This window comes from Watersipora subatra, chromosome 2, assembly GCF_963576615.1.
Source record: "Watersipora subatra chromosome 2, tzWatSuba1.1, whole genome shotgun sequence".
NCBI lineage: Eukaryota > Metazoa > Bryozoa > Gymnolaemata > Cheilostomatida > Watersiporidae > Watersipora > Watersipora subatra.
In genome coordinates this window covers 14,345,938-14,359,136 of record NC_088709.1, presented here as the reverse complement: position 1 = coordinate 14,359,136, position 13,199 = coordinate 14,345,938, and the positions used below count along the sequence as shown (strand labels likewise).

Here is a 13,199-nt window from a genome sequence, read left to right as displayed (position 1 = left end):
TTTAGGATATATTAGCTGCTGAATGTTTGTTTTTTGCTTGCAGAGCTCTGCTTCCTCCTGCCTCACAGTCTGTGAACAGATGCCAGCAAGAGATGCGCAAACAATTACATACTGCAGGGTTTGTCTCTAGCATTGTATACTTTTCCATAACCTGCTGTCGTCATAGTAAATGCTTGTTTTATCGTCAAGTCCATATTTATATGTTTATAGTTTGCTCAGCTCACCTGATAAATGGCTGAAAGAGGAATATAAAAGTCTGAAGAAGGCCAAACAAAGGCTAGATTGGTAAGAACCCTCCTCCCTAGATTGGTTGTCTTTGTCATAAGGCCTATTAGTGTGTAGCAGCTCGTTTTATTCATAAGTAATGTTTTTCTGCATGTGTATGACATACAGATAGTTCTATACGCAATTAGCTGCAGTTGCATAGGCATTGATTTCCACCACTTTTCATGGTTGCTTGTCTCTCGAAAACACCATCCTTTTTGGAAGTCGTTCGAAATGCTATCAGTGCATTTAAGAATCCTAATTGTAAGAGATTTAATTGCTTTTGATTTATGTTACCAAATGTATATTAGCAAGATATAAATATTAGTCAACTCTTCCATTAATTAAGAGTTGTCAACCATTGATCAACTCTCACTGGGTTTCTTTTTAGCCAAAAGCAAGGCGTGAATATTAAGAAGACCAACAAGGTAGCTGCTTGAACAGAAGGATAGGAAACAAATAGGTCAATCATGCGAATGACATGTCAGTCTTCATGAATGTCGTTTCGACTGTGATAGCCATGACATTACCAAAAATATCTTTCATATTTTTTTATGATGGAATCAAGTCACTGATGTCTTCATTAGTTATGGTTAGCTCTTATATGTGTGTCTATAAGATTTCTATAGATGCAGATTAGTCTGAGAACTATCATGTAAAACATCTAGTCAGTGTGCCCTAGTTTCATAGTCTGTTGTATTTGTTTTATATAAAATATCAGAATTTATTTATAATGGCAATATAAAGTCGCTGTGTGCCTGATAGAAATGAAGTGCTGTGAATATAACAACACCCTTGTGAGTTCTTACACAAAGTTTGCAGAAACAAGAGTACAATATTTTCGTCTCACAACATTTTATGGCATACATACAACAATATTTGATTTGGTACACCACTGCGATATCTAGGAGAATAAGGTGCAAGAGATAATGAAATAAACAAGCTTTCGACAAAGTATATCAGGTGAATATTGTTGACAAAGCTTCACAAAACAGCTATAAGCTAAAGTACAAATGGTCAATACGCTTTTGCAAAAGCCAGCGAACACGGGTTTGAAATTTGAGGTTTGTAAATACAGAGCATTCCATCACACGAAAGTAACTATAAGAGATTCCTTAATTAGTCATGTACCACGCAGTCTCAGTCTAGTGGTTCTCTCTTTCTCGGTTGGATAAGAACAAACTTAGTAGGTCACAAGGCCACAACTCACCAAAACAGCTTATATCTGACCTAGTTGCAAAAGCTTTATCCATAATCTTCATTCATGTAATGTAAGTGTTAGAAAATAAATTATCTCTAATATACAGTGTGAAATGCAGTACCAAGACACCGCAGGTTAAATAAGACAAGCACCATTATGATACTATACTAGGTTAAGTTTATCACGCTGCTCGGGCAGTCAGCAGGTTAAGTTTTAGCGAATCCAACAAAGAGCCAGGCTTTTCGTGACCTTGGCAGTGCTTGCTTGAGCTAACATGCTGAGATACCAAAGTTGTAAAAATAAAAATAGTTGACTCGCTAAGTTATGAAGGAGAGCAGTTACTAGATGAAGGAGCATATTTCATTGAGTGAGAAGTTAGGTGAGTGCATAAATCTGATCTCCTCACTTGTTCATCATGACCTTAGTTACAAAATTGACAACAGCTGACGCCGGCTGTTCAGGATCAAGTTCAGCGAATAGGAGGCAATGGTTGCCTCCCTTTTTCTTCTTGGCAACAAATCCAAACATCCTGTAAGAAGTATATTAATTATTAATACGAATGCTGTAACTAAGAACATTACTAGGTTTACCAACTTGTCATGGTCAGGCTGACACCAGAGCAATGTGAAAACAACTCCTCACTTAAGCGTGCATGGTTTTAAACCATACAGTGATAACATGAGACAATGAGAAAGTTCTAAAAATTGCTGATTCTCCTTCGGATCTCTAATGATCATATTAGCCTGCCATGTTTAAACCACACAAATGTGAAGCCTTAGGCACCGCCGAAGCTGTGGCTTTAGCATGAGTTCCAACTATTACTGAATAACAACTAACTTGGCCTCCTTAATCTCCATGCCATTGTCAAGAGTCTGTGTGAATCTCCTGTCTGCAGGGTCTACTCCGCAGAACGAAATGCTCTCCTTGGGGAAATGCTGTCTAAAGAAAAGCCTAAAATAGCACAGAGAGCATTCTTACCTCTTTTTGTAATGCATAAGTTATGTACAATAATTTATGAGATACCTTGCATGAAGGATAAATGTTTCAGTGATACTTTTCCTATACTAAGAATCATCTAACTCAGTCTAAATTTAACTGCTGCAGCTGCTGTTAACTCGCTGTTGAAAAGACTCACTTGCTGCCGCCATCACTTGCCATCTACAACTCGGACCTACCTGTGATTTGTGTCTGTCAATGTGATGCCATCTGAGGAGACTTTGAACGTGGCCACAGTTGTGTCTACCGATGCCTTTGCAAAGGTCTGCTGCACTGCTCTAGAGATAGCCTGTGGCCCCGTGAGAGACTCCGTATCCACATTACTCAGGTAGACAACACTGCAGGCTGAGCAATAAATAAAAACTAAGGTAATTAGAAATGAGGTCAATTTTTTGTAGCAAACAACGGAAAACAACCCTTTTTTGAAAGATTGTCGAGGTCCTTTGAAAAAGAGACTATTTTCAGGTGTAAAAAACTAACCTGCGCCATGTTTGAGAAGTTCTGTTGCAGAGTTCATGTCACCATTCATCGCCACTCCATCCGTCTGGTCTACCGTGAGAGATGTAAAGCCAGTCAGACGATCTGTTAGGAAAGGAGGAGGGGTGAAGCAAGCGTACTGATATGATTGCCAGCTTGCAAAGTGAGGCGCAGGTAAGGCGCAGGTAAAAAGGAAAGAAGCTTTTACCATTCATCAAAATGAATCGAAAGAAAAAAACTATGACAAAAAAATGAACTGAGTTGAAGGGGTTTAGCAAGAAAATGATATAAAACAAATAATAGTAATAATAGTAATAATTATACAAGTTGACCTCAGCTGTTCTGTCAGTGGCTGAGTATGAAAAACGCTCGAAATAAAATTTACTAAAACTATAATTACAAAAATCTGCTGTTCACTTCTAAAAGTCTCCGCTAGCTAGCCAATCATATCATGCCAAATTGATCAACAGCAAAACATTATCATACCTGCGTTGTTTTAAGGAAACCACTAGTCATAAAAGGAAAGCAAGCTTTGGAAGGTTGCATTGTACTGCAAAGGAGAAAGTGGCGAAATGGAACAGTGTAAAAAATATGCTAACAAGTTGCGATTATGCTTCTGAGCAATAGCTATCACAATTCATCATATTACATTAATCTATATCATTTATCAATATAATAAAGGATAACAATACATTGTCATTTCATTATTTTCCATTAGAGTGCATGATACTTTATTATGATCACAATATATCATATTATAGAAAATTATATTATAATTTATTGCATTGTGTAGTCCAATATTGCACAGTTTTTTGTTTTATTATTATATTACATTGCATGATATAATATTGTAATAAGTTCAGAATAGCTTATATGCCATGTATGCGCGTCTTAAATAAATATAACAATGGCGACCATGGCGTATATTTATTCTATTATACCTACAAGCAATCTCACAAGCTGTCACTCTCTTTTAAGAGAGAAGGTATACTTACCAGGATCAGGAAGGAGGAGTTTGCAGGGCAGAGCCAAAGGTGTGATCGTATGCTGATAGATCAGTGCGGCCAGGCTTGCTACAAAAATATTCCATATTATAATTGTAATTTTATAGATATACTGGTTCTCTTTGACCTTTCCTACAAAATTATGATAGTATATTCAAAATTATCTTTTACTTAGTTTCTATTTATATTTAATATAATGGAACATAATATAATATAATGGAACTGCATTTTAGAACAGGTGCTACACTTTTATGTCACCATTCTAATCAAGTCGCATTTCATGCAAGACAAATTCGTCTTCCATATTTTGCATCGCAACGTCTGTGTTGGATTATTTATCTGAAATTCACATCTGCCATCTGGCAACTACCGACACAATAGTTCTTTCTAAGGCTGTTTTTTAAGGAAATTTAACAGCTTTGCAATATTTTTCTATGGTATTTGAAATGCTCCGTCCCTAAATAAAAGATTTTTGATTTTCATTTGGTTCTCAATGAATGAGCAGTCTCCCATAATGCAATATCTAGTGATTAAAGCATTCAAGGTAAATAAAATTACTCTCAACAGACAAAAATGCAAACATATACATCACTATGGTTACGGATCTAAAACGTGTCAAAACCTGTTCTTCAAAGTCAAAAGTGAAGCTAATGATATGGGATCTATTTTCTTAGGTTTGTTTCTAATAAAAAAGCTGTAGATTACACATTCTGTAATAAATTATAAAATCGGGATTCTGTTCATATGCTTGAGGCTAATGCAACATGAAGCTATTAATTGGCACGACTGGAGAGTTCAAGTGCTGCAGGAGGATTTGAAGTAATGTTCTCACCAAAGACGGGCTCATTGCTGCAGCCCTTTAGTTTCACTCCTTTGGCAGTTGGTTCAATAAGATAGAACCTGACATACTCTGAGGAATCATTGCCGCTGCTCTTAGCTTGTACGTTGGCTGGCAGCTGGTGCACTCTCACAGCTAAACCAAATGCTCCAGGAAAACTATTACTATCTCTGACAATGAAGGTACCTGGCTGGGAGTCCTTCAGTTGGCTGATCACTGTAGAAATGAACAGGAATAGAGAGCTGATTGGTCAGTACGCAGCCATTAGGGTGAGGATGTTTGCATGCCATTTCCTACTAGAGTAATTGTCTGTTTATTGCAAGAAAAGGTCACTGGCTGAGTTGCTTCCGTTAGAAGGTGAATTGCCAGCCATTCCAAATTGCATGATTGCATAATGCTTTCTCTACCAGTAATCCATACCTTTCATCGCCAAAAACAAGTTACTCGCTTATCATAAACTATTAGCCAAAAGTTGTCGGCTTCTGATTGAGGCTTCTCCCTCTTCTAGTTAAGCTATAGTGTATTGCCCTTAGATGGTAGCATCAACTACCATGTAGCTTTATAAAGCTATGTCACCAAGGTAAATAGCAGAATTGATTAGTATTCACCATTGTGGTAGATCGATCACGATGTCTAGTATCTACCTACATATATGTACTTACATATATGTACCTACCTACATATATGTACATACCTACATATATGTACATACCTACATATATGTAGGCCTACCTACTTACATATATGTAGGCTTACCTACTTACATATATGTACCTACCTACATATATGTACCTATCTACATATATGCACCTACCTACATATATGTACCTACCTTCATATATGCACATACCTTCATATATGCACCTACCTACATATATACACCTACCTACATATATGCACCTACCTACACATATGCACCTACCTACATATATGCACCTACCTACATATATGTACCTACCTACATATATGTACCTACCTACATATATGCACCTACCTACATATATGTACCTACCTTCATATATGCACATACCTTCATATATGCACATACCTTCATATATGCACCTACCTACATATATACACCTACCTACACATATGCACCTACCTACATATATGCACCTACCTACATATATGCACCTACCTACATATATGCACCTACCTACATATATGCACCTACCTACATATATGTACCTACCTACATATATGCACCTACCTACATATATGCACCTACCTACATATATGCACCTACCTACACATATGCACCTACCTACATATATGCACCTACCTACATATATGCACCTACCTACATATATGCACCTACCTACATATATGCACCTACCTACATATATGTACCTACCTACATATATGCACCTACCTACATATATGCACCTACCTACATGTATGCACCTACATGTACCTACATATATGTACCTACCTACATATATGTACCTACCTACATATATGCACCTACCTACATATACGGTTGTGATCACGATTATTAGACCACCTAGTAATTTTTTCACGCTCTTTGTCATTTACGGTATAAACCCACTTTTTATCTCATCTCAGACTACACATACTGTACATATTTGAGAAGCAAGTTCGGTAGGCACTTTGTGTGCTGCCAAAAGCATTTGCAATTTTGCATGAAATATAATCTATTTACAAGTATTGGGCTCCTATTTTATATTAACTTGTGATTGATAAGAGCTGGTACACTAATGCGATTAATACTCAGCAAGGCCACCATTTAATTTTATATAGTTAGATATATGCACATGTTCAAAAGCTATGTTAAATGTGGCCAATTTTGTTGATGAATACATACTTCGTTTTATTGGAGTTTTGTCATAATGTGCAGATATTACCACGTTACACCAAAATCAGGTTAAAAAGGTAAAAAGCAGTTAATAATATTTATGGATAAAATATTCCTAGCTTTCTATTGATGCGTATATTGCTACAATTAATTTAATAAATACTTAAACTATGAATTAATAACAAATAACGTATTTATTTTAAATGGTTTCATAATTACGACCACCACTGCAACTGAGGAACAAAGTTTGATACTGTCCGAGTGTCAGCTGAAACTATGGACAACTTATAAACTTATCAGACTTTAGTCATTTTATGATCACAGGCAGCACACCTGACATGGTTTACCCAAAATCCATAGAAATTTCGATTTAAAGCTTATAATTGAATCAGGAACGACTTACGACAAATCTACGTAGCTAAAGCATGATGAGTGGAGGGAGCCTACCTTCATCTCTGGAGATAGTAGGTTTGTACCAGTATTTCGATGTATCTTTCACAAACTTAGCAGTTACATGGCTGTTCTCCGAGTGCCCAAACATCTCTGAAAAAGTTATAAAATTTGTTAGAGGTAACAAAGAAATAATCAAAAAAGTAAACTGACATATAAATTTTGACAGGAGTGAACAGGTGTTTAAAAAAATACCACCAATCAGCCAAGCGGGTGATATAAGGCGGTTAAATAGGCAATCCTTGAAAAGTGCGCAGTTATTCAATCAAACACAGAGTAAGCATTTGCCAGCAAATTTGCAAAGCATTTGCCAGCTTTGATGTTTTCAAGGCTATTGCGGCAGCCAGTTGATAATGCATCCAAGATTTTCACGCCTCAGATTTTTAAAAGTTAATAAATTCGAAAACAAGAACATCAAGAAACTATTGTTGATCAAGGAATAACATAACGTTATATGTGTGATGTCATGTGAGATATAGAGTATTTCTTTTTATATTGTTATTTTATTTTTTTTGCTCTATTGTACATGTACATTACAGTATTTACCTTTTCAGCCCAAGAGTGCTACTCTAAAGCATCTTTATGAATGATTTGGTTTACAAACATCGAATTAGTCCAAAAAGCTTTAACAAAGTAAATATTTACATCATGAAAAACTGTTCAAAAACGAAAAACTTATCATACCACAATATTATTTACAGTTTCAACATACATGTATATGCACTCTACTGACTATAGTTGCTTCAAGTGTTAGACGACATATAACATATAGATCATAGATAACAAGCTTTTGTAAAGCCATTGGTGAATGTATTTAATAGTTAAGAAAAGGAGAGACCATGGCTTGTTGATTTTAAAACTTCAGGATGGATATCTGGCAGGTTGCCCTTAGTATTGGTTAGTAAGATTTTTGGCTAGCTAGTTAGTACAGACATAGCCTGGACATGCTCTATATTATGTAGATAACGATACGTGTACAACGTGCCCCACCTATAGCCTACTTACCAATTGGCTAGGGTTTAGCATAGGATAAGAATAGCCTTACCAGAGCAGCAGCTGATTTAGACGCACAAGGCTATTAGGAGGTCACAGTGGCAGCAGCTTGGCAGCTTCATAGTAGCAAGACAAATCATTCACTGACAACCTCTAGAGCCCAAGAGAGCTACAGGCAGCTAGCTAACTATAGACTGACAAGATGGACTGCGGGTTCAGCAAGCCATTGACTGTGGGTAACTTGTGCATAAGAGCGAGCAAAGTCATTGGCCAGTGCTAAGGGTTAGAAACGATGAGATGAGCAATTGGTTAAGTGCATTAGGTACAGGGGAGATAACCAAGGATTCTTCAGATTCTAGTCTTTGAGATAAAAAAGGTTAAACAAGCACCAGTTTGTTTTATCTACATGTAGGTACATTCTATCATGCTGTGTCTTTAAATTCTGACCGAAAACAGGGTTTTCCATGATTCAGCAGATCTAAAAATTATAAAATTTTCATGATTTGGTAGATCTGAAACATTATAAAATTTCCATAATTCAGTAGATCTGAACATTATAAAATTTCCATGATTCAGTAGATCTGAAAAATTTTACATAAATACATGTAGATAATGCATGAAGTTAAATCTTTTACCTAACATTTTCTATTGTCATTGGTGGTGCCTTAGTGCATGCCAAATAATTTATAGATGCTAACTAAACTAGGCCTAGAACTTTCTAGAGTATGCAGATGGTACCTAGGGTAGCATCGAATAGTAGCGTATGACCATGGAGATAAACAGCATGCAGTTAGTATGGTGAGAGGGTAGCAGACAAGCCAGCCTGAGTGAATAGGCTTCGTTAGGGGTGGGTTATGAGCCGATTAGATTAACCAGTTTGCTGAAATGTTTGTGTGATGAAGCTTAGGCTATTTGATCCATTGTTAAACCAATTTTTGCTTTGAAATCATGGAATGATAGAGAATAAAATTCCTTAAAAAGACTGGTTTTTTTTACATGACAGTTACAGGCTTTCAACTCATTTCAACTTGCCGTATGTGATGTGAACAAATTTCATGCAACATCTAACAATTACAAGTTCTTTGAAAATATCATTGCAAGCTGCTTTTACAATCTTTCAGCTAATATCCGTGCTCTCAGCAAAGAAAAGTATTTGCAATACTATATGTATCAAATCATTTATTTGATTTTAGAGGCTAACTGTTGCCCTTATTTTTTTATTTATGGTTCTTGTATGGCATAATTTAAAAAACATTTGTCTGAAATTTAAATTATTGCCAACAGAGTAATATATATATATATATATATATATATATATCTGGTCATATCTACGGTGTACTGCAAAAGTGACTTTTATGGAGAAATAGGACAGAGGTGAGCAAGATGACACAGCAACATACCAGAAGCAGCGACAAGACTTTGCATGCTGCCTCTTCTTGAGCCATAGGAAGTACCGTGGTAGACAGATGAAGGACCACGATAGCTAGCTGCCCCAGGAGACAAAGGGGTGTGCAGGTTGTACAGACTGCCACCCACAGCAGATGAATGACCTGTATTATGTCCCGTACCATGAATTGAGCCCCCACCACTGTAGCCACCTGAAGCACCTGTGCGCAGTGTCGCCGCTGAATGGTGACGCATACCTGACTGATGGTCTCCGCCATTTATGAAGTGTACGTGTCTACAACGAGAAGAGTACAAATTAAAGTGTTTGCCTATTATCTAGCTCACTTTTATGATGTCGGCCTGAAGTGTAGCCGATTCCCTAGATGGCATCTCCCAATAATCTAACTCCCTTCTCATGTTTATTTTATTAGATGTTTTACTATTCCTGGTTTGCAGACATTAACAAGGTTTGAGGTGGGAACTCCTTTATTTAATTAGAATTTAACAGTTAGACAAACTTTCTACAGGAAGCTCTGCATGCTGTCAAGCAAGACACACAAAACACTAACATAATCATCTCGCTAAATTAGCATTGTTTGCAGCCTCTAAGCAACTTACAGCTGCAGGGCAGACTTGCTGACTTTGAGAAAAGCCTTCTAAATGTCTTCTATTGGTTGAAAAAAAAATTTGTATTATCGGAAATACTGAAATAAGATTTTCGTGAAAACCTTTTGATAAAAAATTTATCTAATGTAAAATACTTATTACTATGCAGCACACCATATTGATGATGATCAATGTTATATTTGCCTTTCCATGAACTTATAAACTGAGTCAAATGAAGCTGTGTTGTTGTAGACAACAGTTTTGATCTGATACAGACTCTGATTGTCAGCTAATCTAGCCTTTAACCAAGCAGGAGACATTTTAGGCGGAAGCACACTGGAGAAATTACAACTGAATTGGAGGGCATATTTGTGGGCATAGTCTTTGCTGTTGACACTAGTGGTGCATGCTAGCAAATCTGCGTTTATGGAGAGTAGATGGATGATTTTGCCTAATAATTTCAAAAACAACAAGCTGATCATTGACAAGCATATTTTAAAATAACATCTGTACTTCACTTAAAAGAATAGCTCGATTTATAAGAAAACTTGGTTTCGCTAAAACATAACAAAATTATGATTAAAATTGTTTTTTGAACAAAATTATTGATAATGAATAAGAAAAACTATACAATCTTTTTTACTATAACAACAAAGCCGTGTTTTTCCATTTGTTTGTTTGGAGCCACAGAAAGAGGTGTAAAAGATTGCATCGTGTAAGATTCGAACTCCTGACATTCAGCTCTGTAGTCTGACACCCTATCACCTGCTCCAATCAATCACCTTCACACATTTCCAAGTAATAATTGACATAACTATAGTCTGTGCTTGACCAGCACACTTGATGATCTCCCACATCACACTATACTGCCAGGATACTAGTTTAAATTACAAGCACTGAAATGAAAAGAGGTTTCTACAAATGTCAAGGACAAAATGTTTCGATCGTGTCTGGTATCTCTAGTGTGCTTCCGCCCTAAGGCAATCTAACTGTTAGTGCATTTTTATACACGCAAAAGCTTTGGGATAATGGGCATCTGCTGAGAAAACAACACTTACCCAGCAGACGAGAGGCCCTGTTGGCCTCCTACAGTTGCGTACCGGTTCTCACCGGTGTTCACATGAAGCGCCTGATTATGGGGCAGTGTACCTGTCTGACCCCCTTGGGTCATGCCGGAGTGGTAGCTATGAGAAGTCGTATATCCTCCTTGTCGCTGGTTGCCACTATTACCCATAGTTCCATGCATGCTACTCATTTCCTCAGCGCCAGTAAGGCCCCTAGTACAAAGCACTACTATATGACTAGCTACTAAGTGTTAGAGTGTGCAGCTCTCTAAGGAGTAAGTAAGCATCCGAAACAGTTTTAAAGCCAAGCTTTCATTACAATATCGTATGCCTTCTTGCAACACTCACTAACACTACATGAAAATCCGATTCTCATACACCTCCAAGCCATCGCTCAAAGTAGCAAGAAAAATGTAAGTTTCTTGAAACTGAACACAATCTAAGGTGTTACGCAACGCTATACAATAAGCACTGCTGCATTAACTTTATCGGCGTATATGGATTATGTTTAACATGAAGGAATTTACAAGAGTAAGGTCAATAATTTTTCATTTCGGGCCTCAAACCAATAGATATTGGTCAAGACTATATATTCAATTTAGGTTTTCAATTGCAATGCCAATGATTGTCCTTGCTAAATTTCTAAACAAGTAGAATCGTAAAGTAGTCAAATTTACTATCGTAAAAAATATATCAGTCTAGCATAACATAGCGGAATTATGATGTACCTGCGAACTATGCAAGGAGATGTATGAAAACCATGCTGCTGTAAGAAGCTGCCAAAATATATGAGCAAACATATGTCGGACTAAATCAGATCGACTAAGAAAGATATGCTTACTGGTTGTACATAGATCCCTCAGGTACCATCGGCTGTCCACTCGTGGAGTACGAATGCTGTACATGTTGGTTCTCACTAATTACTCGCCGAGGACCTCCGCTAGTTACCGTACCAAAATCTATAAAGTAGTTAAACTACTAGAAACCAGAATTAAGAGACTTTCAAGCTATGTAGAGTCAATGGTGAGTCTTTCATCTAATTGGTTTATCAATCATAACTAAAATATCCACTCTTGTAGGTGTGAGATACTTAATGCGTATTAGCTATTATTCTATGTTGAAAAGCATAATGTGGGAAAATGTAAAGCTCTACTTGAAGCCTAGAAGCCTGATTTGTAATCGGGTCACTAGAACACTCCTGACTTGTAATCGGGTCACTAGAACACTCTTTTGCTACTCAACTGAGATATTATGGTGAATCAGTCAACCAATCTTTCAACCATGCTCAAAGGTTAGCTCGCAAGTCTGAACAGGCAGTTTAGTGACCAAAAAGCTGTAAGTCTGTGATGAAAAGCATCTGAAATTATTTGCTATGTGAAACCACAAAAGGTAAACCACAAACAGAAATGTGAAGACACGATATGAAAGAGAAATAATATTTAAAGTATAGAAAAGTATTAGAAAGTTCTAGAACAACGAAGAACAAATCTACAGACACGAACTTCAACAGATGTCTGGGCTAGTCAAGGTTACAGAACACTTGATCACCTTGTCAGTGGAGCAGCCATAGTGGTGTAGACACCCAAGCGTTATGGCAAAGGGCTGCCAGAAGTTTCAAAGAATCATAATGCTTTTTGTAAAAAATTGAAAGATTTATAGGTGGCGGCTAGCGGAATACTTCTTACTGTTACAGAATTGGATGTGGACTGCAAAATAGTGAGTATTTCTCCTTGCACTCAATGAATATAAACACCCGTTTCTATTGTGGATATTACTTCGAGACTTAATTGTTGTGCAGACAATTCCTCGAGTAACTACATCATACTGGTGGTGACCCTTGCACAGACAAATCCAACAGAAATGTTTCAACATCAATTCGTGATGAGAAGTACTGTCCCTATAAGTTTTTTATTCTCTTTGTGAATGGGAAGGAGAAATTGGACAACTACAACACCGACCCAAACAATAACGTACAATGCAGTGTCAGGCATAGACCAATGCGGGATCGCAAGGGGAGACAACACAGAAACGGATGACTGCTGGAACCATGCGAGGCTGTTCAGTGAGGATCGTGCAAATAAAGGCAGTGCTATTGCATGCAGCC

At 37.1% G+C, this 13,199-nt stretch overlaps 2 protein-coding genes across 15 annotated transcripts in view; one reads left to right on the top strand and one right to left on the bottom strand.

Annotated features, from left to right (window-relative positions):
* Nucleotides 1–788, top strand: part of LOC137387982 (uncharacterized) — a 40,109-nt gene extending 39,321 nt beyond the window's left edge. Inside the window, exons 9-11 of the mRNA XM_068074499.1 lie at nucleotides 44–118; nucleotides 211–285; nucleotides 656–788. Of these exons, the coding sequence (XP_067930600.1) occupies nucleotides 44–118; nucleotides 211–285; nucleotides 656–704 (199 nt within the window). The 3' untranslated portion in view covers nucleotides 705–788. The remainder of the gene's footprint in view (nucleotides 1–43; nucleotides 119–210; nucleotides 286–655) is intronic.
* Nucleotides 789–949: 161 nt separating this feature from the next.
* Nucleotides 950–13,199, bottom strand: part of LOC137386905 (tensin-3-like) — a 73,945-nt gene continuing 61,695 nt past the window's right edge. For 10 of the 14 annotated variants that reach the window (XM_068073109.1, XM_068073111.1, XM_068073112.1 and 7 more), the window contains 10 exons: nucleotides 11,937–12,054; nucleotides 11,090–11,308; nucleotides 9,440–9,720; nucleotides 7,044–7,139; nucleotides 4,775–4,996; nucleotides 3,934–4,011; nucleotides 2,942–3,043; nucleotides 2,641–2,806; nucleotides 2,303–2,416; nucleotides 1,853–1,994 (listed from right to left, as the gene is read on the bottom strand). In XM_068073109.1, the coding sequence (XP_067929210.1) occupies nucleotides 1,868–1,994; nucleotides 2,303–2,416; nucleotides 2,641–2,806; nucleotides 2,942–3,043; nucleotides 3,934–4,011; nucleotides 4,775–4,996; nucleotides 7,044–7,139; nucleotides 9,440–9,720; nucleotides 11,090–11,308; nucleotides 11,937–12,054 (1,523 nt within the window). In that variant the 3' untranslated portion in view covers nucleotides 1,853–1,867. Of the gene's footprint in view, nucleotides 1,995–2,302; nucleotides 2,417–2,640; nucleotides 2,807–2,941; nucleotides 3,044–3,933; nucleotides 4,012–4,774; nucleotides 4,997–7,043; nucleotides 7,140–9,439; nucleotides 9,721–11,089; nucleotides 11,309–11,936; nucleotides 12,055–13,199 lie in introns of all 14 variants that reach the window. The other 4 variants (XM_068073124.1, XM_068073115.1, XM_068073117.1 and 1 more) reach the window with 4 other exon arrangements.